Raw genomic sequence first — 25,203 nt, 5'->3', positions numbered from 1 at the left:
TTGGCAGGCGGATTCTTAACCACTGCGCCACCAGGGAAGCCCATATATGTACCTATTCTTTTTCAAATTCTTTTCCCATTTAGGTTGTTACGTAATCTCCTGACTTCTGTCTTGTCCTCAGTCTCTCCTGTCTTATTTGTCTGTATTGCTCCCTGCCACGCCTCATTTGTTTGCCCCTGTCTGTCTGAATCATCCTCCCCGCCAGCTCTCCATCTCCATCTGCTTGTCGTTCCCTCTCCTCCCATTTTTCTCTTTCCCCTGTGCTGACTATTGTCTGTTGGCACCTGACAATCTTTATACCCCCTTTCTATACCCTCTTCCATTTGGCAGGGGCTGGAAGCCTTTAGAAGAGTCCCGGATATATTTTAAGTCCCATCGGTGAGATGCACTTATGACCTGAAAGGCAGCAGAGAGGCAGAGCCTTATTATTCTGCCTCTGGCAGGGCGGGCAGACACGGGGGCTTCAGCAGATGTGAGGTTTTGTCCTGCAAGTCACCTGCTTAGGCCTGCAGGCAGCTGTGACCGTTTCTGGCCGCCCCCTGTCGTATCTGGTAAGTGTGGCGGCGGCAGCAGCAGCTTCTTGGTTCTCTGAAAGCTGGTGGTGAACCTGGGAGCTGGTGGTGATTGTGTCTGGCCTGCGCTCCTCCAGCAAACCCAACAATTTTGTGAGCAACTCACTCCCTGTGTTAAATACGTCCTTTTTGATATACCTTGAGTGGTTCCTATTTTCTCGCCTGATATACTCTCCGTTCCTCCCTTCCGCTTAACCTTTTCTTCTATTCCACACTCCCTGCCCTTTCCCTATTCCCAGCCCCTCCTCCTAACTGGCTATTATATGAAACTGAAAGTTTTAAATGTTTAGATTTGGATAAGTTTTATCATCTTAATTTAAAACATAGGCGAGTGGAACATTTTTTGAGGTTGGAAAACCCATCGTTGAACTGAGTTGGCTATATCTGAGGTCCTCCTGGATTCTGTCCTGGTGGGTCAGGGCCCTTGATGGAGCACAGGAGATGGGGGAGGGAAGAGGGAAAGCACAGGCATGACATGTGCTGTACTGTTCCACTGTAATCCTGCCTCTGTCCCCATTGGGCCTGGAGGTGGCAAGAACCAGGGAACCTATTTCTGTTCCAGGGAGAAGATTGACGTCACCCCAAACCACCGCGTTTGCATGCAGAGCTGCTCTCTGGGCCTGGGTTTCCCCGGTGTGTGTGTTTGTGTACACACGTGCACTCCCACCAGGGTAACCTCCCGCTCCGGGGAAGCAGGCCTGTCCTTTGTGTCCCTCCGCTTGGGGGCTGCTTAGGCCCAGCTGCTGCGGAGGGCACAGTCACTGAGTCAGGGGACTTGGGTTTCTAGGCGTGTGGCTGGAGCAACGAAGTGTGCAGGTGTGTTGGACCTTCTACCCGGAGGTACAGGTGAAGGTCATCTCTGAGTCCTGCCAAAGCAGCCCATTCATTTTTTTGAGCTGTCCATTTTTTTAAAGCAGAGTCTGTGTTGACCAGTCGGGACCAGTGTTTCGCATGCAGAAAATCTTACCTAAGAGGGCAGTCTGATGGCCCAGGACTTGGGGTCTTCAGGCATTAGCTCTGTCTACCTCTGAAGTCCATGCTGATAACCATGGCCATCTATCCTGGTCAGCCAAGCCCAGGGCCAGGAGGCCCAATGACGTGGCCCAAGCTATGCTGTGTGTCTGACCCTGCTATGCTACTGAAATGATTGCAAACACTTCGCAGCAGTTCCTGTGAGAGGCAGGTTAGTCGGCTGTGTGTTTGTTCCTCGTACCGGGATGCATCCACCTCCAAACGCTAACTTAGTACCTGAGTATGGGCGTTTGCATGATGGCGCACCCCTGCCCATGGCATCAACCTTCTGATGGTCTCTTCTCAGAACGGTCACACCCTGGCAGTTTCTAGCCCTCCTATTCTCTTGACACACGCATTTGCTAGGATTCCCTCACTGGAGAGATGCTTCTAGGAATGAGTTCTCAAATGTCAGTTCTCCTAAGTGGGGTCTGGCCTGGTCACTCTCTGGAAGCTCTTCTACACTCTGGTGGGGCATGATCTTTTAGAGCTATCTGATGACCATTTTATGGATTATAGGAGTGAGGGAGGCGTCCACCTTGCTGGCTGGATTTCCCCTCCCCCAAAGGTATTTTTCATCCAGAACTAAGATCCTATTTGTCATGGAGTTGAAGACCTTTATTTTGCCACCTGGCTGTGAAACAGGATTCAGATATCGGAGAGTACGACTAATTCTGCAAACACCCAACGGACCGTTCCGATGTCACGCACAGCACCCTGTGGGCGGGCAGACTGAGAAATGATTGGGTTGATGGGAGGGGAACCGAGATGCAGCTTCTCCCCTGCTCTCCCACGAGGGATCATCTTCTGCTTCATTCTCCTGGGATTCCAGGCTGGAGTTCTGAAGTATTCAGATGACCTGTTCTATGATCGTGGGCTAACCAGAGCTTCACCCAGCTGAGGACCTGGCCCAGGATCCTCGAAGGCGGCTTTGACTATGCTCCAAGCAGCGCAGGCTTTGATGTATCACACCTTTGGGGGCAGCACAGCCCAATGGAACAAGGGCCAGATTCTTGAGTGATCACTGGGAATTTGTCTTAGAGAAAGACACAGATGCTCAAATGCAAAAGGTCCGGGGTGAGTACAGAAGCTTTTCCTTCGAGTGACTACAGAGGCCAGGCCCCTTTCCCACAGATGCTGTTCAGGTCCACCAGACAACAGAGGGAGCACCTGTACCACCTACTGGCAAGGCTGGACCAGCTCCATCACACCCATGGCTCCAATGGATGGCAATGTCCCTACTTTATTCTTCAAAATTCCCCAGAGGCACCCTACCCACCTACTCTGCCCTGTCTGAGCACAAACCATAGTCCATTTAGCACCTGAGTGCCTGCAGCAAAGTGGAGGGGAAGTCAGTTCCTCCGATCCCCTGGACAGGATGGAAGGGCTGAGAAGAGGGGCAGCTAGAATAACTATAACTCTGTCCTCTGGTCTAGCTGAGTTCTGGTCTGCTGGCTGTGGACCCCCGGGGAATAGTGGCTTTTCTCGAGGGCTTGTCTCTTGGATTCAAGTGATATCTCTGCATAGACATTTTTTTCTACAACTATAATCAAACATCTTTCCTGCCTACCTGGTAAAGAAGCCACCTCAACTGTTCTTCTCCGTCTCCCTCCTCTTCTCTTGAGTCTTAAACTCTTGTCTCTCAGATTATTTGCTAGTTTGCTTATTTATTTTTCATAAAGGTCCAGCCCAAGGTACATAATTTAAAAATTCAAGACATTCATACAAGCGTGAAGCAAAAACAGCAGTCCCCTGCCCCATTCCTATCCAAAATTCCTCTCTCCGAACTCTTTCTTCTGAACTCTTTACTTCTAAATAATATTTTATATGGTCACCCCTTGACTTATCAATTTTAAATGGCTACTGACTCCTCATGGAAGATGGGGCTGGGGTGCTCCTAACCCCACTTTCATGCCTGTATCTTTTCTCCCTCCATTCTCTAATATATTATGTCGCATTTTTTTGTTAAATCAATACTCAATTTTTATTTTATTCCGCTGAGTGAAGAAAAACTCTAGGTTCATATTTCCTTTCTTCTAAGAAGTCTTTGTTCTTCCAGGAGTTAGCAATTACCTCATTTAAAAAATCTGCTTGGGGCTTCCCTGGTGGTGCAGTGGTTGAGAGTCCGCCTGCCGATGCAGGGGACACGGGTTTGTGCCCCAGTCTGGGAAGATCCCACATGCCGCGGAGCAACTGGGCCTGTGAGCCACAGCTACTGAGCCTGCGAGTCTGGAGCCTGTGCTCCGCAACGAGAGGCCGCGATAGTGAGAGGCCTGTGCACCGCGATGAAGAGTGGCCCCCGCCCTCCACAACTGGAGAAAGCCCTGGCACAGAAACGAAGACCCAACACAGCCAACAATAAATTAATTAATTTTTTAAAAATCTGCTTGGTCTATGTCGTTATCCTAATAATTCTTCTAACCCCCAGCAGAAATTCAAAATCCTTTGGAACACTATTTTTCCCATGATTAAGCAATTAGATAAAACTACTGGTTCCGTTTTTCCCATAGGTCGCTTTTCCTGCTCCCTGCTGGGCTTCTGGCTCTCTCGTTCAGCTCTGCAGCTCTGGCCTTTGGACTTCCGTGGTGAGTGAAGGATATAGTGCTGGACCCCCCGTTTCCTGGATTCCACCTATTTCTCCATCTTCGTTTATGTCCTTGGAGTTTCCATGTTATTGTCCTAGTTGGATACATTTCTCTTTAAAAGCTAGCCCTGGAAAGCTGCACACCCTAGGGGTGAAAGGTGCCTGGTAATCACCAGGTGTATGTTTGCCAAAGGAGGTGGGGAGTCTTCCTAACACCAGAGGCAAATCCAGACTCAGCTCTCAGAAAGAATTTCTTTGGTCTGAAGGCTGGAGAGATGGATTTATTAGGATAGAAGCAGACTCACTCTTGTGAAAACTGCTGTTGGTAAATCAGCAGAAACAGGGCCACCGCTGCCCATATTTCACCCTCATGCAGAGTAGGAGGAGGTGGCCCCTTCCTCCAGACACTTTATTTATGCCTAGTGGGAAACTGTTCTAAACGCTAACTTTGTTAGAATAAGGCACTTTACTGCCATATTGACAGTAGATCAACGTGAATGTAGATGACATCAGCTAGACAAACTCTCAGCAGGGTGTGACTTGCAGTGTACGAAACCTCTAGACTCTGAAATCAGTTAAGATCAACATAGCCTCAAATGTCCAAGGACCATACACCAAAGCACAGAGTATTAGCATTCCTTAAAGTAAGAATTCAATATTTTAAAATAATTTTAACATAAACATGGCCCCCAGTGTGACAACCGAAGTGTGTGCTTTGTTCGAAAGAAACAGATATGATGAGAGGGGAGGAAGAGGAGTTGTCCGGTCGGTTTTAATATCGTAGTTTACTAAGTTAGAGGAGAGCAGATGGGATGAAGGTGAGAGAGAGGAACAGAAATGTTCTCACAATGGGAGTACACCCCAGCTTTCCTGGTGAGTCCAAGGGCAGGTAGAAGCTTCTTGTACACAGTTTGTAGGAAGCAGCCCAGAATGGGTAGACTGGAGAGGAGCTTCAGCAACCCCAAGTCTCTGGGGAGAAGCTCACATAGCTCATCTGATAAGGCCTTCCCTAGTTCCCGTGACTGCTTCCTGGCACGGAGGACCAAATGAGCAAGGTGAGGGAATCCGCCTCTGGATTGAGTGTTGGCCAACAGTGAACCCGGGAGTGATGGGAATCCTGGAAGAAAGTAACTTTGACTTTGTAATAGCAGGGTAAGGGAATGTTGGCCAGAGTTGAAATGTTCCTGAGACTTCGGAAAGCAGATTTCAAAAGAGTGAGAGGATCAATGGGTTAGACGATAGCCTTTATAAAAGAATATAGGTCATGATGTATTGGAGATTATAACAAGATAATGTTAACTATCTGCTCTCCAGTAATCCCAATGGGCAAGAAAATAGAAATAGCTGAAATAGCAGGAAGATGTGGGTTTAAGACAATGTTGACAATTTTAACAATGTTTACACCCCATTTACAGAAGTTGGGATGAGAACAAAACAAAGGAAGACACAAAGCTGAAAGGACAATTTCTTTCAGTCATTTTGGAAATCGTTACTGAGTGGTTTCTCCACATGCTAAGGAGATAGCAACAAATAAGACATACCTAGGCTTACAGCGTAGCAGGGAATACAGACATCAAGACAGTAATTAAAAGCATGCTGATTTAGCAAACTACAAATACAGGGGAACTTCCTCAACTTGACAAATGGTATCTACAAAAACCCCAGAGCGGGACTTCCCTGGCGGTCCAGTGGTTAAGACTCTGCACTTCAACTGCAGGAGGTGCAGGTTCCATCCCTGGTCAGGGAACTAAGACCCCACATGCTGCGTGGTGCAGCCAAAACAAAAAAACAAAACCCACAGCTAACATATACTTATCGGTGAAAGACTTGGGAGTTCTCTCCCAAGATCAGGAACACAAGAATGTCTGCTTTCTCCACCTCTACTCAGCATTGTATTAGAAGTTCTAGCCAGGACAGTTAGACAAGAAAAGTAAATAAAAGTCATCCAGATTGGAATGGAGAAAATAAAACTATCTCCATTTGCAGATGACATGATTTTATATACATAAAACCTAAGGAATCCCCTAAAAAACTATTAGAACTAAGAAATAAGTTCAGAAAGGTGGCCGAACATACAAAAATCAATTTTACTTCTATACATTAGCAATGAGTAAGCTAAGAGTGAAATTATGTATAATAGCATCAAATTGAATAAAATGCTTAGGAGTAAATTTAACAAAGGAAGTGCAGGACTTCTACACTGAAAACCACAAAATGTTGTTGAAAGAAACTAAACAAGATCTAAAAATAATGGAGAGACATCTCATGTTCATGGATCAGAAAATGTTATGTTGTGAAGATGGCAATACTCCCCAAATTGATCTACAGATTTATGTGATTGCCATAAAAATCCCAGCTGCCTTTATTTTCTGCAGAGTTTGTCAAGCTGACCCTAAAATTCATATGTAAATGCAAGGAACTCAGTCACCAAAACAATCTTGAGAAAGAAAACCAAGTTGGAAGACTCACATTTCCTGATTTCAAAACATACTACAAAACTATAGTAATCAACAGAGTGTGGTACTGTCAAAAGGATAGACATTAAGATAATGGGATAGAATTTAAAGTTCAGGAATAAATCCTTACATTATGATAAACTGGTTTTTGGAAAGGGTGCCAAAACAATAAAATGGGGCAAATAATAGTCTCTTTAATAAATGGTGCTGGGACAACTGGATATACAGGAAAAGAATGAAGTTGGACCCCCTACATCACACCATATACAAAAATTACCTCAGAATGGATCAGAGACCTAAATGTAAGAGCTAAACTATAAAACTCTTAGGAGAAAAACATAGGAGTAAGTATTCATGATCTTGGGTTAGACAATGATTTCTTAGATACAATACCAAAAGTGTGACAAAAGAAAAAATAGATAAGCTGGATTTCATCGAAATTAAAAACACTGAAAATGATATCATCAAGAAACTTAAGACAACCTGCAGAATGGGAGAAAATTTTTGCAAATCACATAGATGATAAGGGACTGGTAACTAGAATATATATATAAAGAACTCTTACAACTCAGCAACAAAATGATAAATAACCCAGTTTTAAAAACAGACAAAGGATTTGAACAGACATTTCTCCAAAGAAGATATACAAATGGCCGATAAACAACAAAAAAGTACTCAACATCATGAGCTATCAGGGAACTGCAAATCAAAACCACAATGAGATATAACGTCATACCCTCTAGGACGGCTATAATAAAAAAGACAATGAAAAGTGTTGGCGAGATGAAGGAAATTGAAGATGATTTAAAGAAATGGAAAGATATCCCATGCTCTTGTATTAGAAGAATTAATATTATTTAAATGACCACACTACCCAAAGCAATCTACAGATTTAATGCAATCCCTATCAAACTACCCAGAACATTTTTTACAGAAGTAGAACAAATAATCCTAAAATTTATATGGAACCACAAAAGACCCCAAATTGCTAAAGCAATCCCGAGAAAAAAGAATAAACCTGGAGGTATAACCCTTCCAGACTTTAGACAGTACTACAAAGCTACAATAATCGAAGCAGCATGTTATTGGCACAAAAACAGACACATAGATCAATGGAACGGAAGAGAGAGCCCAGAAATAAACCCACATACCTATGGTAAATTAACCTATGACAAAGGAGGCAAGAATATACAATGGAGAAAAGACAGGCTCTTCAACAACTAGCACTGGGAAAACTGGACAGCCACATGTAAAACAATGAGGTTAGAACATTCGCTCACATAAAACTCTGAGAAGAGAACATAGCCAGAATACTCTTTTACATAAATCATAGGAATATTTTCTTGGATCAGTCTCCTAAGGTAAAATAAATAAAAGCAAAAATAAATACGTTTGCATAGCAAAGGAAATGAAAAGATAACCTATGGAATGGAAAAAATATTTGCAAATGATGCGAATGACAAGTGGTTAATATCCAAAATATACAAACAGCTCATACAACTCAATATAAAAAATAGGCAGAAGACTTCAATAGACATTTTTCTAAACAAGACATACAGATGACAAATAGGCACATGAAAAGCCACTCAACATTGCTAATTATTAGAGAAATGCAAACCAAAACCACAATGAGGTATCACCTCACACCTGTCATAATGGCTGTCATCAAAAAGTCTACAAATAACAAATGTTGGAGAGGGTGTGGAGAAAAGGGAACCCTTATACACTGTTGGTGGGAATGTAAATTGGTACAGCCACTATGGAGAACAGTATGGAGGTTCCTCAAAAAACTGAAGATAGAACTACCATATGCTCTAGAAATTCCACTCCTGGGTATATATCCAGAAAAAATTAAAACTAACTCAAAAAGATTCATGCACTACAATGTTCATAGCAGCACTATTTACAATAGCTGAGACATGGAAGCAATCTAAGTGCCCATGAGCAGACGACTGGCTTAAGAAGGTGTGGTATAGATACAATGGAATATTACTCAGCCATAAAAAAGAAGGAAATTCTGCCATTTGAAGCCATGTGGATGGACCTAGAGAATATTATGCTTAGTGAAATAAGTCAGACAGAGAAAGACAAACACTATATGATATTGCTTATATGTGAAATCTAAAAAATAATATAAATGTATGTATATGCAAAACAGAAACAGACTCACAGACATAGAGTCTGTGGTTACAAACTTGTGCTTACCAAAGGGAAGTGGGAAGTGGGGAGGGACAAATTAGGGGTATGGGATTAACAGGTAAAAACTACTATATACAAAATAGATAAGCAACAAGGATACACTGTATAGTACAAGGATTTATACCCATTATCTTGTAATAACCTCTAATGGAATATAATCTGCAAAAATACTGAATCACTATGCTGTACACCTGAAACTAACACAGTATTGTAAATCAAGTATACTTTAATAAAAAAAGTGTTGCCGATAATGTGGAGAAATTGGAACTCTCATTTACTGCTGGTAGGAATGTAAAGCGGTGTAGCTGCTTTGGAAGACAGTTTGACGGTTGCTCAAAATGTTATACATCAAGTTACCACATGATCCAGCAATTCCATTTCTAAGTATACAAATGAAATGAAAACATGCATCCACGCAAAAACTTGTGCACGAACATTCATAGCAGGATTAGCTACAATAGTCAAAAAGTAGAATCTACCTAAGTGCCCGTCAACTGATGATGGATGAATAAAATACGGTATACCTACAAGATGAAAATATTATTTGGCACTAAAAAGGAATGAAGTACTAATTCATGCTACCACCTGGATGAACCCTGAAAACATTATGTTAAGTGAAAGAAGTCAGTCACAAAAGACCACCTATTGCATGATTCCAATGATATAAAATGTCCAGAATAGGCAAATCTATAGATTCAGAAGTACATTAGTGGTCACCTAGGACTAAAGGGATGAGGCAAAAATAGGACTTGACTGCTGATGAGCATGGAGTTTCTTTTTGTGGTGACGAAAAATGTTCTAAACTTACATTGTAGTGATGGTTGCCAAGCTCTGTGACTATGTTGAAAACCACTGAGCTGTATACCTTAAATGGGTAAACTGTATGCTATGTGAATTATATTTCAATAAGGCTCTACAAAAAAAAAAAAAGGAAGGAGTGAGCCACAGCAACAAAACAGTGTTTTGAATGTTATGATTGGGGAAGTGGTTTACACGAATAAATAATATGGAAACCCAGTGGGGCCAAGACATGAAGGATCAAGAATGAGGTGACTAACCCAGGGCTGGGCAGACAGTAAGGGCAAAGGGCAAGGTTGGGAAAAGAATGAAACACTGAAGGAAATAAAGATATCTGATAAGGGGTTAATATCCAAAATATATAAAGAACTCATATGACTCAATAGAAAAAAATCCCAATCTGATTTAAAAATGGGCAGAGGATCTGAATAGACGTTTTCCCAAAGAAGACATACAGATGGCCAACAGGCACATGAAAAGGTGCTCAACATCACTAATCATCAGGGAAAGGCAAATCAAAACCCCAATGAAGTGTCACCTCACACCCGGTAGAATGAGTATCATCAAAAAGACAAGTGTTGGTGAGGAGGTGGAGAAAGGGAACCTTTGTGCACTGTTGGTGGGAATGTAAATTGGTGCAGCCACTATGGCAAACTGTATGGAGTTTCCTTAAAAAATCTGTAATAGGCTCTGGGTGTCTGCTCTCCAGAGGACACCAAACCAACTCTTAGTACCATCGGACACACCCACCACTGGAGTGGGCACAGCATGCCACCTTTTACTTGTGTCAAGGAAGACTGTGAGCTGTGGGTCTTGCCCTCAGAGGAGGGCCTCCGTGACCAGCTGCCTGCACACTGTCCGCTGACTGCCCAGCTGGTGATGTCCCTCTACCTTGAAGTCTCGCTCAGTCCATCCAAAGTACTCCATGTGAACGATGACCTCATCAAGAGCCCACAACACCGGACAGCAACTCCTAATCATTGAAGACTCAGCTCCTAGGCTGTCTCCTAGAGAGACATCACAACTTCCAGGCCAACTTAGTTGTACCATCATCTTTGTGCAAACTTCTGTGTTAGCTTTCACTACAGAGCATTGCAATTGATCTATTATATTCAGTATTTACATTTCTGTCTCTTTCACTCCATAGCAAGACCCTCCAGGGCAATGACCGAGTTTGATTTCCCTAAAGACCTGTATGTTCAGCTGTCTATGGGAGATCTCCATATGGGTGTCCCACAAGCACATCACCATATCCAAAGCTGAACTCATCTGGACACCCCTTAGTGTCCGTACAGCACCCAAGCCTCTTTCATTGCATCTTGTATATTAGAGTGTAGTTTCCTATTACAGAACTACCTCTCCCACTAGACAGAGAGGAACTGAGGGCAGAAACCACGCGAATTTCATTTATCTCTGTATCCCTGGAGCCCAGCACAGTGTCTCTCATATAGGTGTTATTCAATAAACGGTCACTTAATTGAAAAAAAATTAATAATAGAACTATCATATGATCCAACAATTCTACTTCTGGGTATTTATCCAAAGAAAATAAAAACACTAACTCGGAAAGATACAGACACCTTCCTGTTCATTGCCACATTATTTACAGTAGCCAAGACACAGAAACAACCTACTGATACATGTCCATCAATAGACGAATGGATAAAGAAAATGTGGTATACATATATACATACAACAGAATATTATTCAGCCATAAAAAAGAAGAAAGCCCTGCCATTAGTGACAACATGGATGAACCTTGAGGGTATTATGCTAAGTGAAATAAGTCAGAGAGAGAAATACTGTATGATTTCACTTACATGTGGAAACTAATAAAAAAAAGCACAACTGAATTCATAGATACAGAGAACAAAGTGCTTGCCACTGGTGGGAGGTAAGGGGGTTGGTCAAAATGGGTGAAGGTGGTCCAAAGGTGCAAACCTTCAGTTATAAGATACAGAGGTCTTGGGGCGGTTAACATACAGCACGGTGACTATACTGTGTTCTAGATTTGCAAGATGCTAAGAGAGTAGATTGTAAAAGTTCTCATCACAAGAAAAAAAATTGTAACTATGTGAGGTGATAACCAAACTTATCATGGTAATTGTTTCACAATACATACATACATCAAAGCATTATGTTGTACGCCTAAAATGAACACAGTGTTAAATGTCAATTATATCTCAATAAAAAGAAAATTTAAAAAGAATTCTAAATCCCTCCCTCATAACCTCCAGGCCACACTCTTTCACGGATGCCCCCTGTTCTACATGACTTGGATGAAATCTGCAGCCTTGACCTTGAAACTCATGGGCCAAGCAGCTGAGCCTTGGCTCACATAGAAAAGGGCTCTGTAATCTCTGGGGAGGCTGCCCCCAGGGAGAGAGTCTTGTGTGCAGTTCCTGGAGGGGAAGATGCGCTGTGCCCCTGGGAGGAAATGATTCTAAAGCTATGTCGTCTTATCTGGGCTCTGGGGTCTGCTCTCCTCCTGGCTTCAGTTGTACATCACCAGGTTCATCCAGTGAGAAATAAGCATCCTCGTTACAACACAACTTTAAACTAGTTACCTTAACACAGAGCAGGGCAAACGGTACCCTCTTCCCTTGAAAGATCTCAGTCTAGTCTCATCAACCTTTTCCAGCTAATTCCAACCCAAGCAGGAGGTCTCGGCCCTCTATTACAGCATATCTTCCGCTGCTCCCTGAATAGCCGGGCACTGAGAGGGACAGCTGAGGTCAACCAGCTGGCTGGGTCAGGAGGCTCTTTCTAAAAACTCACTGGGAGTAAGTTTAATGTACAGTGAGCTCATGGGGCTTCCCTGGTGGCACAGTGGTTAGGAATCCACCTGCCAATGCAGGGGACACGGGTTCAAGCCCTGATCCAGGAAGATCCCGCATGTTGCGGAGCAACTAAGCCCGTGCGCCACAACTACTGAGCCTGCGCTCTAGAGCCCGCAAGCCACAACTACCGAGCCCGCGTGCCTACAGCCCGTGCTCTGCAGCATGAGAAGCCACCGCAGTGAGAAGCCAGCGCGCCACAACGAAGACCCAACGCAGCCAAAAATAAATAAATAAAATAAATAAATTAAAAAAAACAGCGAGCTCCGCAGGTGTTCCTTAGTTCCCTCCTGGATTTATGACTTCCACACAATCCTCTGCTTTATTAAGCTATTGGAAGAAATAAGATCTGTCTGCCAGGATCCTAAAGCAGCCTTGGCAGCCAGCAATATATAAAGGCAGTAATTGGAGGCAGGGGGCCGGCAGCTTGGCGGGCCTTTGACAGACTGTTCAATAACCTCAGGGAGAGAAATGCCCCCTGGAATCAGGTGAGGGGAGGTAGCCTGGGGTTGTGCCCTGTCTCTGTGAGGGGAAGGTACCTCACCTCCATTTCTCTCAGGTAGAGTCCTTTTCCGTCCTTGGAGAGGTTCTGGAACGCTTCTAGGGTAAAGAGGAGGAGAAGAATCAGGACAGGCCTGGGCCCACGTGTGATGAAAGCCAACGTGGTGATTCTGTGTGAAGGCCTGGAGTGTGCTCGGCCTCCCCTCCATTTCTCTTTCTAGCCAAACTCTACACCCGTGGCTCAGGCTCAGCCCTCAAAACAGCCCCCTGACTGCTCTGCCCCACACGTCCCTGCCCGCTGCAGCTTCCTTACACTTTGTACTCTCCACACTCGGCTGTGGGGATGCGGGGCTTGTTTTAGCAGGTATCTCGGGGCACCTCCCTTGTCCAGCTGCGAATTCTCTGGAGCAAGACTGTACCTCTGGCTTCTCCTTTACCCTCCCAGCGTTCTGCTCTCTCCACCTTGTTAATCGCCTGCCTCAGAGCTGTGGGGTTAGTGCCACATGGCAGGGGCGGTGCAAGGATGTGAGCATAGGCCAGATCCCACTTCGACCTCAACCACAACAGCTCCATTTAGAGCTATATTGTGGCTTGGGGTTTCATGTGAAATGTCATTTAAAACAAAGGGGTGTGCTGCTAAAAAGTGTCAAAACCTCTGGCCTACATAGCTGGATTTCTGAGGCCTTGGTCGGGGGGGACCTACTGCTCCCACCTACTCGCTGTGTGTGCAATCCTTCAGCAGGGATCAAACCCTTCGTTGCATGGCTAAAGAGTAGGTTTAAACCATAAACACAATCTGGAGAGGGGCCGCAGCGATTTAACCTGGTTCCTGTGAGATGCGCTAGTAGGGTGATGAGGAAATGAGCCATCTGGGGTGGGGGAATGTCCTGGGGAGAAAAGGGTGCAGAAGGGAGGTTGGGGACTCCAGGCAACTACACCATCACACAGGCTAACGTTGGCTCTGTCCCTTGGGACGAGCCCAGGCCTGGGGCTGGAGCGCATTCCTGGTCCCCTCCTGTGTTCTTTGTGAAAGTCTCCAGGATGGCCCCAGGATGACACTTGTCATGGCTTCAAGCCGCATCAGGATGCAGACCAGGCTGGGGAAGCTGACCCTGCCTGTGCTGTCACTATAGCGGAGTCTCATGAGATCCAGCCGCTTATTGGTGATGGAGATCCCTGCAAGGAAGTCTGGGACACAGGGGGAGCCAGTGAGCAGGGAGGAGGTCAGGAGTTGGGGTGGTCCTGTCCTCAGAGCGGAGAGCTCAGGTGGTGGCCTCAGGTGGACGGGAGAGAGCTCCCTCGCCCTCTTCGAGTCCTGTGATTGTGCAGGTCTAGTTGTGAGCTCCAGGGGGGCACTGACCACAGAACCACAATGGCAGACTGAAAATCAGGGGGGCCTGTGCACCCCGGTGAGCCATCAGAACACTGTAAACCAAACCATCCATCAAGGGGACAAGCCTGGTGGCCTGTGGGCCCCATACAGCCAGAGACATGTTCGGTTTCTCCTGCAGAGCTCATAAAATGTGAATTTGAATGCCTTTAGCTAGGGCATGCCTCTGCAGCTTGCATGTTCTCAAACTGCCCCCTCAGATCACATCAGCTCTGTTGCCCCTTTCAGTTACCGGACTGGCCCCTGCCAGCTTTTCGGCCAAATTCCAACTATTCTCTTTCTCCCTTTTATTATTCTGGAGTCATTAGTGAGGTTCTCCTTTAAAGGTTTCGTCTTTCACTGGCCATTCAGTGGTTCTCAGAGTGTGATTCCCCAGACCTGGAGCTTTGGCTTCACTAGGGAACTTGTCAGAAGTACAAATTCTTGAGCCCCACCCCAGTCCCCCTGAAGCAGAAACTTTGGGCAGGTGGTGAGGCTCACCAATCTGCACTTTCACAAGCCCCCAGGGGTCCTGACTCAGGCTCAAGTGTGAGAACCACAGCCCTCGGCTGTGAAAAGTAAGGCGAGGATAGAGGCTGAGGCGGGGTGTGGGCAGCAGCTCAGGTTTCTTCCCGCTCAACAGGCTGAGAGCCCCCGGGACGGAGACCCGTGGAGGCTGCCCTTCCAGGAGGGGACCTGTTGGAGCCTGATTTTATATTGTATTCAGGAAGGTGGCAGTTTCCTGACCTAACCTTTTTGTGAGCCATTTCCCCCATGGGTACAGTGAGGATAACGATTCCTGTCCTTCCCAAGTCCCAGAGCTGTTGAGACAATCAAACGAGGTGACGTGAGCGCAAGTTGTTGCTGAAATATGAAGCATCTGCGCCCTGCGCCGTTATTATCATTCTCCCAGGACTGAAAGCTCTCGCCTCCTTGAAGCAGACAGAGGCCATTTGATTTCACTTAGCCCCAGACCCTCTGTAAAAAGAGCGCATCAGCCCACCTGTGGGTATTTAACCCTGATGGCCCGGATGCCGAGATGGAAGCATCTTCAAGGCAAGCTAGATTTCTGGTAGGGGACCAACCATGCGGGGTCATTTCTACACAATTAGAGCTGTGCTGGGGAGAGAAGGCAATCAGGAGAATTAACTGGCAGGCGAGAACTCAGGTGGGGGAGGGTGGAGTCTGCGTCCGGAGCCAGGAAGCTCACAGACCCAGTGTAAAGCAGGGGAGGGCACAAACTGTGTGCTCTGCTCTCTCCCCGCCATGCCCGGCACCTCTCTACCAGCCTTGCCTATAGCATGCTGGGGGCGAGGGCAACACACACACACACACACACACACACGTCATCACGGCTCAAAGGGTCGCCGGCTTTACCTGTGTCCTTTATGGCCTTCCACAAATCCGAGCTCGGGAAAACTCCAGAGTTCTTCCAGGAGTTTTGGGAAACACTCTGATATGGGAGAAAAAGCAGGAAGCCCGTGTGAGCCCAGTGTCCACCTGGGAGAGGATGTCCTGAGTACCTGGGTAGAGGGAGGTCCCGATAAATCTCGTTCCCAGCCCTGGAGGCTGCTTCACTAAAACACGGGTGGGCCCAGCTCAGAGGTCGGCAGGGTGCATGGCTGAGGCCGGGGCTGGGGAATGGGCTCTGCTTGGGGTCCCTCTCCCAGGCCCGCACCTTCCCCCCGCTCCCCCGACCTGCTCTCCTTCCTCTTCCTCACCTCCTAGACTGGGCTCCTGTCGCCCGGGAGGCTTCCTGCCTTCCAGGGAGGTAGAGAGCTCTCTAGAGGTTGCCTAGGGTGGGGTTAATAGCACAGACATTACAACCAAATCGCTGAGTATAAATCCTAGCTTGACTATTACCAGCTGTGTAACCTGGGTCAAGTGACCTAACCTTTCTAGGCCTCAGTTTCCCCCTCTGTAGCACAGGGCCAATTACAGTACCTACCTCATAGGTTCGTTGCAAGGAGTAAATGAGCACATCTTTATAAAGCGTTTAGGAGCGTGCCTTGCACGATAGTGAGTGCTGTGCAGGCAGCACTGGAGGTACGTGAGAACTGCGCCTGGGACCAAGCACGGCCGTGGTGTGGAGTCACCTGAACGCCCCGATTTTGTACAGGGCAGCTCTCCGTTTGCCAGAGACTTTTCTCCCTCCCCCTAATTCTCACTCGAACCCTCAGGCTCCTCCTGCTTCCCAGGTGAGGACACAGGGGGGTGAGTAACTTGCCTTGAATGGAGCAGGCAGGCACCGCAGGACTGAACCCGGGACTCCTAACGTTGGCCTATGCTCAGCCGCTGCCCAGGAGCTGTTTTAAAGCAAAATACTCCCAAGCAGGTGTGCAGTGAGGCAGCTCGTGGGAGCCGATTACTGGGAAATAGCGGCTTGACAACTTTTTTCTGGCCTTAGTTGGCTTTTGTGAGTTCAGAGGCCTAGCGTGTTTTCAATTAGGTACGGACTCATTCATTCAGTCACGCATTCGTTCGGTCATTTGTTCAGCACTCTTGAGTGCCTTCTGTGTGCTGGACACTGTGGAAGGCCCTGGGAAAAAGGATGAATATGAGGGATCCCTGCCCGGGAGGACCCTGCAATCTAATGGGAGGACTGTCGGCCATTGCAGTGCCTGGTGAGAAACCAAATGATTCCAATCAGGGATTAGGTGATATAAATAAATAACATGTAAATAGAAAGTGTTTTTATTTTATTGTTGTGGGTTCAAGTGTTAGGAGCTGAAGGGGGACTCGCTGGGTCTTGGGGGGGCGGGCAAGGCCCCCAGGAGAGGCCCCTCAGGGAAGGGGTTTTGGGGCTGGACCCGCAGGCTGGGTGGGCATCAGGTAGGCTCTGAGTGCAGGGACGGAAGAACAAGGAGTCTCAGAGCTGGCGTCCGATGGAGTCAGTGGGATGAGGGTAAGGGCTTCTCCTGGACTCCAAAGTGGGTCCCAACTCAGAGGATCTTACGTATAGCTGATGAGTTTCGACTTTTTTTTTTTTGCAATATGCGGGCCTCTCACTGTTGCGGCCTCTCCCGTTGCGAAGCACAGGCTCCGGACGCGCAGGCTCAGTGGCCATGGCTCACGTGCCCAGCCGCTCCGCGGCATGTGGGATCTTCCCGGACTGGGACACGAACCCGTGTCCCCTGCATCGGCAGGCGGACTCTCAAGCACTGCGCCACCAGGGAAGCCCTGAGTTTCAACTTTGTCCTGAGAACAACAGTGAGGCCACACTGAGGCCACAGACCACAACTGTGATTCTGATGTATGTCCTGGAAGACGGAGGGGAAGGGGATGAGGTGAACTGGTGGCCTAGGGGATGCTGCAGTGGGCTCGGGGAGCAATGAGGAGAGCAGTGCTAGCTGGCAGTTTTAGCTACAGTCACTGTGACCCGTTTCTCCTCCAGCCTCCTAGAGCGGTCCTCAGCCTGCCATCTGACCGGGCATTGCCTCGTTCCTTCTAGTGGTGCATGTACAGATCCCCAAGCAAAACAGGGGCCCTCCTTGAGGATGGGGGTGAGTCTCCTCTCCTTTCATAGCCCTCAACCCTGGTGTAGGATCGGGCTACCCTGTAAACATATGCTAAACCAGACAGAATAAGAGTGCTAGTCAAAAGGGAACACGCAGGTACCTGGCAGTGGACAAGACGGCTCCACAGCCTTGAAAACTCCTCTTGGTCAAGCCGTCCGTTCACCTTCAGCTGGTGGGCAGTTAAGAGTCAAGCAGTCCTTCGTGCAGTGAGCAGAGAGCAGCCCCAGCCACCAACTAGTAGCACAGTCAGTCCAGCGTCACCTGGATGTGGCCCTACACCAACTGGCTTAGATTTATTTCACAGGGAAAACAATCAATTGGAAGGAGAAGGCGGCCCTGAGAAAGGAGAGCCAACATCACGTGCGCCCAGGGGAAGAGAGCGAGCCCCAAACACAGCCTTCACCAGTTGGGGTGGGGGCCCTGGCAGGGGGGAGTGGGGAGCAGCTGGGGGGAGGAGAGCGCCTTGCAACTCCAGAGGCAGCATGAGGGGTGAGTGTACCCGCTAAGTGTGCGCCAGTGGATGGACCACGTTCTGTGTATTCAAGTCAGCCCTGGTCACTCCATACGATGGGTTTAATGAAAACTAATGAAAAGAATGGATCTCTGAGGCACTGGAGGGGAGCTGGTGGGTGAGCAACAGGAAGGGTAGAAAAGACCTGTCTGCTTTGCAGGGGTCCTGCAGACATGACCTCCCCTAGGGTTGCCTGCCCCAGGATGTGGGGTTGCCGAGGGCCATTGGACTCATCCTCAGGCATGAGCAGTGTCTCTGGGTGATTCCAAGCCACAGCCAGCAGAGACAGGGCCTGACGGATGATTTCATCAGGATGGCCTCTTGTTTGACAATGGCTGGCTTCACATCCCCAGTCGAGCCTTGTTAAGAGTGAAAGAGCCGGGGGATCCGTGTCACCCCAGGGAGACCGTGCACACCCGAGGGAAGAGCTGCCAGGCAACAGCTGGGGGATATGCCCATGAGGAGCCAGAGGGGAGATGGGGCGGGCAGGGGAGAAACGGCTCAGGGGAGAGTGGAAGTCAGGACGGGAGGCAGGAGACCCGGGGCTGGGTCCCAGCCCTGCCACTTGTGGCCACGGAACGTGGGCAGGTCAGTGCACTGTCCCAGCCCAGTCTCATCTACGAGTGCAGCATGATAGTAATAATGGGGTGTTAAGTGCCGTGCGGACCGAAGAGTCTTCTGCAAGGTTGGTGGCTGTTATCTTTATTGAACTGGGGGCCTGCTGAGCAAGGAATTTAAATAGCGAGGACTCCTGCAGTGGTAAGGAGAGGGGTGTAAGGAACATAGTTCCCACTGGTGCTACAAGGAGGCAGTGAAGGATAATGTTAGAACACAGGCTTCGGAGGCTGAAAACTCCCACTGCAAATCCAGACACAAATTCTGACTAGGTGTGTGATCTGGGCTGAACCCTTGTTTCTTCCATTGGATCATGGGACAATACTTCTTATATCACAGGGGTTATTGCAAGAATTACGAGGAAAAAAATATATGTCAGTACAGCTCTTGGCACGCAGTAGACGTCTGATAGGTGGTAAGTTTGGTTATCGTTGCTGTGGCGGTTCTGGAGGGCAAGTTGGTGCAGAATCCCCAGGAGCCCAGGCTCTTCGGTGAGCCCTCAGAACCAAGAAAGAAAATAATGAGGGTGAGAAAAGTGTTCCCCAGTGTCCTAAATAGACCCCTGGGGAAGCCCAAGGAGCAGACAGGCTCTTAGAGCTGGGGGAGGGGGGATGACTGCAAAGGATACATCCGTCAGAGCCACAATGCTCCGGCACTCATCCAAAGAGAATGTGTCCCCTGGAGGTCCTGAGGGGGAGAACAGGAAGGACTGAAATGTCAGAGAGGGGGCATAGGACTGGCGTGGCCATGGGGATGGGTTTGGGGCCAGGAGGTCCTTCCTTACCTTCTAGGAATTCCTGGTTGAGAAGGCTCTGAACCTGGGTTCGGAGGGTATCCACCAAGGGGAGAAAAGAAGTTGGAGTCCAGTCTGGGTTCTACTCTCGAGCCATGCACCTTGGCGCAAAGTCCTGGATCAATGTCCAGCCCCTGATCCAAACGAGGAAGGGATGCAGGAATCACATCGGTGCCCAGGAGCAGAGGGGCACACCTGCCTGACTGTAAAAGCACTGGGATTTCTGAGCACTTAGTTCCCATCTCACCTTTGTCACGAAGCCTTCCCTCCCTCCCTCCCTCCCTCCCTCCCTCCCTCCCTCTCTTCCTTCCTTCCTTCCTTCCCTCCCTCCTTCCCTCTCTCCTTCCCTCCCTTCCTTCCCTCCCTCCCTCCCTCCATCCCTCCCTCCTTCCTTCCTTCCCTCCCTCCCTCCATCCCTCCCTCCTTCCTTCCTTCCCTCCCTCCCTCCATCCCTCCCTCCCTCCATCCCTCCCTCCTTCCCTCCCTCCTTCCTTCCCTCCCTCCCTCCATCCCTCCCTCCTTCCCTCCATCCCTCCCTCCTTCCTTCCTTCCCTCCCTCCCTCCCTCCCTCCTTCCCTCCATCCCTCCCTCCCTCCCTCCATCCCTCCCTCCCTCCTTCCCTCTATCCCTCCCTCCTTCCTTCCTTCCCTCCCTCCCTCCCTCCTTCCTTCCTTCCCTCCCTCCCTCCTTCCCTCCATCCCTCCATCCCTCCCTGCCTCCTTCCCTCCATCCCTCCCTCCTTCCTTCCTTCCCTCCCTCCCTCCCTCCTTCCCTCCATCCCTCCCTCCCTCCCTCCATCCCTCCCTCCTTCCTTCCTTCCCTCCCTCCCTCCATCCCTCCCTCCTTCCTTCCCTCCCTCCCTCCATCCCTCCCACCTTCCCTCCATCCCTCCCTCCCTGCCTCCTTCCCTCCATCCCTCCCTCCTTCCTTCCTTCCTTCCTTCCCTCCCTCCCTCCCTCCCTCCTTCCCTCCTTCCCTCCTTCCTTCCTTCCTTCTTTTTTTTTGGCTGCGTGGCATGACTTGCGGGATCTTAATTCCCTGACCAGGGATTGAACCCGCGCCCTCAGCAGTGAAAGCATGGAGTCCTAACCACTGGACCACCAGGGGATTCCCAGGAAGCATTTCCTGATTGCTCCAGGCCCTGGTGATAACTCCCTCCCTGAACATCTGTAGTGCTGATTACTCCTGACATTTGATACCTGGTGTGGGTTACCTTGCATTTCTCTCTTTATTCATTACTGGGCTGAAAGCTGTGTTTGCTTCCCCCTCACCATACCTGGCACTTGGGAGCCCCTCAGGAGAAGTATTGTTGAATGAATCAATTCAGCCCTACAGGTGTGTTCCCCCATCTGCTTCCAGAAAGGAAGTGAGAGAAAACATGACTACTGAGTGCGTGTGTGTGTGTGTGTGTGCGTGTGCGTGTGTGTGTGTGTGTGTGTGTGTGTGTGGCGAGGGGAGATAAAAACACCAGGAATCCAGGCTAAGACAAGTTGCTCTAATTGAGCACATAACTTAGCATTAGTCTTCCCAGCCACAGAAGCAGAAAGGGAGACATCATGGTTTTCCTCAGATAAAAAACGGGAAGCAGCTGAGGTTGAGGGGAGAGAAACTTTTCCTGGCCTGAACTTCTGAAGGTGTTAACTGCCTTCACTTTTCTGTTTGGGACGCTGACCCCAACAGTTTTATGGGCAGCAGATTCCATGACGATTTGACAGAGAAGCAGAGCTCTTCTCCATGCAGCTGTTTCTTTCACCCAGCCTGGTAAAAAGCCGAGGGCATGATGGGACATCACCACCCTGGGGAAGCTGTTCCGTGGGAGGAGTTGGAGTGAGGGCTCCCAGCAGGTGGCTTTGTAGAGGGGCACTAGGTGAGGAGGAAGGAGGTGCCTCCTTGGGGTCTTCTGAGAACCAGTACCACACAGACAACAGATAAGCAGTCCCCAGGGTGGCCTCACCACCCAGAACACACAGCAAAAGCAGCCCTACAGTTTGTCCTTACTGGAGTCCTTTAGCCGGAAAAATGACCCCCAGTGATGTCACCAGTGCAACACATCCTGCCAGCATCTGAAATTGGCCCTTAGGTCATCCCTCCAACGCCTCACTGGTTGGTCACGTCAGGGAAGTTGGTGCTGTGTGCCCACCATCAACTGAGTTTTTTCCTCGAAAGAATCGTGGCACCTCACTATAAAGAGCAGTTGCCATGGTGAGGAATGCCAACTTACATGGAGTCACGTGAGAATGTAAGCAGCTGTGGGGCATGGATCACAGCCCCCACGCTGGGACAGCCCCTGACCTGGTCCCTGCACCCAGTAAACACCAGAATGTTGGAAGAGATGGGGCTAGGAATGGAGATAAAGGTTGCCTGAACAAAACGCCCAAAGAATCTCACGTCGGCCTCTACCACCTCAATGGAAGATGCCTAAGGACTGATGCCTCGCTTTCCTTGGAAGATCCTAGCCTTTTTGTACATGTTTGCTGATTGAATAAATGATAGATGATGGATGTCGCCTGTCCCAAAGGCTGAGTGTGTCCTTACTTTTCCCACAGGCGGACCCTGGGTTGTGGTACCACTACCACTACTATGGCTGATAAAGGGGTACAAGAGATTGGGAGAAAGGACAGAGTGAGGACATGGACGAATATTTTGCTCTCAACTTTCTTTTGAGGACACAACCTCTGAGGATAGTTTGCAGGTTGTGCAGAGTGATGCCAGGTTGGCCCTGCTCAAGGGTATCCACCAAGGGGAGAAAGGAAGTTGGAGTCCAGTCTGGGTTCTACTCTCGAGCCACGCACCTTGGCGCAAAGCTCCATCTCTCTTCTATTCTAATTCCTACAAAGGCCTCATATGGGCTGCCAGTTACCCTCTATGAGAAGACATTTGGTTGTTGTTTGGAAAAGTCCTGATTAGGGAATCTGTGCCATTTATCATATGACAAATTATATTTTTTATTTCAGAGGTGCAGGTTCATGGACCATGTTGAGGACTTTGCCACCTGCCCCTGAAGGAAGCTTGGCCTCACGTATCCTAACCGGGTCCTGCTGATCACCTACGGGAAGTAACCTTAGCTAGAGCGTCTGCTCTGGGGAAGTGAATCTGTCTTAATGCAGTGCAGATTGATTGAACACCTTCTCTGTGCCAAGGACAGTGATAGTTATTGGGGACAAGGAATGCATACGTTGTCATCCCTGCCTTCAGAAGCTCACAGACTGGGGACATTCACCATAGTAGATCCTGTTTTGCATCAAGGGAAGTGCTTTCTGAGTCAGCCCAGATGTGGGCCTGAATCCTGGGCTAGAGTTGATTTCAAGGAGGTTCATACTGAGCTGTTCCCTATAACGTGTACCCTCATGCCAGCCACATTCTTCATCTCTCCTTATTTATATCTCTGGGCCCAGGCTACCTGAATAACTTCCCTTTGGCTGCCTCCTGGTTACCAATGCCCCGTTAGCCTTCTGAATGTCTGGCATCTTCCTGTCCTTGGCCCCTGTCTGCCCGAGGTCGGCATGGTACACTCGAACACCTATATGACTTTCCACTTCCCACACCGACATGACGACTAATGGTAAAAGGCCCATCGTGCAGAGCCCTTGGCAGCTGGGTTTTTTCCTGACAAGTCAAGGAGTTCTTTATAACGGCTGATTAAACCATTAAGAAAACCCCCTGTGCACGTAGGTGGCTTGGCAGGAAGAAGGCTGTTGGTGCTTTCTGAAGCTGGCCAGCTCCTGAGAGGGATGCCAACGTTGGTGGGAGGTGGCAGAACGGGAGAAGGAAAGATTTCAAGGGGTATTGCCAATTGCTTGTTTAAAGCTTTAAAAAGCTCACTCCCCTATAATCAGGCCCTTCCTTTCCAAACTACACTTCACCCCAGATGTCACCCAGGTGGGGCGCCCCGTCTCTCCAGATCAGTTCTGGACATCCAGGGAAAGAGGCTGACACGACCACCCATCAAGTCATCTTCCTCTCTCTATCCTGATAAGGACCTGGGAGATGTTTCCCTCCCTCTGGCCCCTCCATCACCTGTCCTGTGTAGGGCTCCTCGCCGTCATGCTAACTACTGTACCTGCTGAGCGTATTTGTAGAAAATGCTTCGTTGGGAGCCATTTCTGGACGACTTGCCTGGATCTAAGGAAGAATAGCCAACATCAAATTTCTGGGGAAGGAGGCTGCCTGTCTGATACGGTGAGGCCCCCAAAACCTTCCACCTGGATCTGAGACAGAGGCTTCTTCATCCAGCAATGGGATCAAACCTTTTTGGGGAATGGGAAAATGGAAATTTGTGGAAGGAAGATGGTTGGGTCCAGCCTGGCCTTCAAGGCCTGGTCTTCTCACCTCATCCCTGCCATCACCTTTGAGCCATCACCAGCCCGTTGTGGTATCTGTGCTTTCATTGGTCAGTGGTGAGGCAAGAAGGAAGGAGACAGAAGCTCTTGGGGAGGGGACCCAGTGAAGTCTGCCAACCAAGCCTTGCCGCACCCTTACCTGCAGTGGTCTGAGGTTGGGATCATCGTCCAGGTTCCTAGAAAATCAGGGGGACAGTGTGACAAGGATGACCAGCTCACTACTCAAAGGAGGCTCACGCTTACATGTGGCAGGCACCCCTGCAGGCATTGGGCGTCTATGCCAAGGACACACGTGGAGAGCCCTCAGCACAGCAAGCTGTGAAGTGGGCAGCCGTGGCAGTCAGCAGACAGACGAGCATCTTGACCTCGTGTCCAGTCTTTCGGGTGGCCCACCCCAGTCTTCAAATCATTTTGTAAACTGTTCCTTTCACAACCAGATATATGTGTATCGTAACCCCCATTGCCAGGATGGTCAGTAAGATTTGCCTTAGGTTCCAACTCTGAATGGTGGCACAGTGACCATCTGGCATTCTGGACTGAGAAGGCCTCGTCCATGCTCAACGGTAAAGACTGCCACGATTGTAGTGATGTCTGCCTCGGGGCCAAGAAGACATGAGGTGCCCAGCAGGGTCTTCACTGCAGTGAAGAGCCTCCACCATCAGACTATCACTCAGGCCCATCTCTCACCGTCTCCCCGATGTACCCCACATTCTGTCCACATTTCAGACAATTGCCATGCATGCCGCGTACCACCTTCCTGCGTGTATGGACAACATCGCTCATTCTCCAAAGAGTCCCATGCTCACCCACTTCCCTGCTTCTGCTCATGTCTTTTTCCTCCACCTGCACTGCCTTCCCCTGGGAAACACTGTTAGGTTTTCCATCAAGGACTAGCTCATATTCCATGTCCCCCAAGAAGCCTTCCTCTGTCCCTCTTGCCAGAAGGGAATCCCTCCACTCTGTCCTCCCACACGACCCTGCACTTCCGTCAGGCAATGGCCCCATCCTGTTCGTGGTCTACGTGTTGGTTCACAGACTCTCTCGCCTCCACTTTGTGCTGAGCTTCTTGAGAGTGGGGGGGCCGTGCTGTGTCCCCTGC

General features: G+C 48.7%; 1 protein-coding gene across 1 annotated transcript in view; it reads right to left on the bottom strand.

Annotated features, from left to right (window-relative positions):
• The window catches only part of CAPN13 (calpain 13), a 78,876-nt gene that overhangs the window by 9,144 nt on the left and 44,529 nt on the right, over nt 1-25,203 (bottom strand). The window contains 9 exon segments of the mRNA XM_065890833.1: nt 13,002-13,057; nt 14,018-14,146; nt 15,705-15,780; nt 17,946-18,014; nt 19,600-19,658; nt 19,756-19,799; nt 19,885-19,898; nt 23,825-23,914; nt 24,244-24,280. Of these exon segments, the coding sequence (XP_065746905.1) occupies nt 13,002-13,057; nt 14,018-14,146; nt 15,705-15,780; nt 17,946-18,014; nt 19,600-19,658; nt 19,756-19,799; nt 19,885-19,898; nt 23,825-23,914; nt 24,244-24,280 (574 nt within the window).

The sequence above is a fragment of the Phocoena phocoena genome, chromosome 14 (assembly GCF_963924675.1).
Source record: "Phocoena phocoena chromosome 14, mPhoPho1.1, whole genome shotgun sequence".
NCBI classification, from domain to species: domain Eukaryota; kingdom Metazoa; phylum Chordata; class Mammalia; order Artiodactyla; family Phocoenidae; genus Phocoena; species Phocoena phocoena.
The sequence above is the reverse complement of the archived record's forward strand: the minus strand, read 5'-3'. Positions and strand labels throughout refer to the sequence as shown.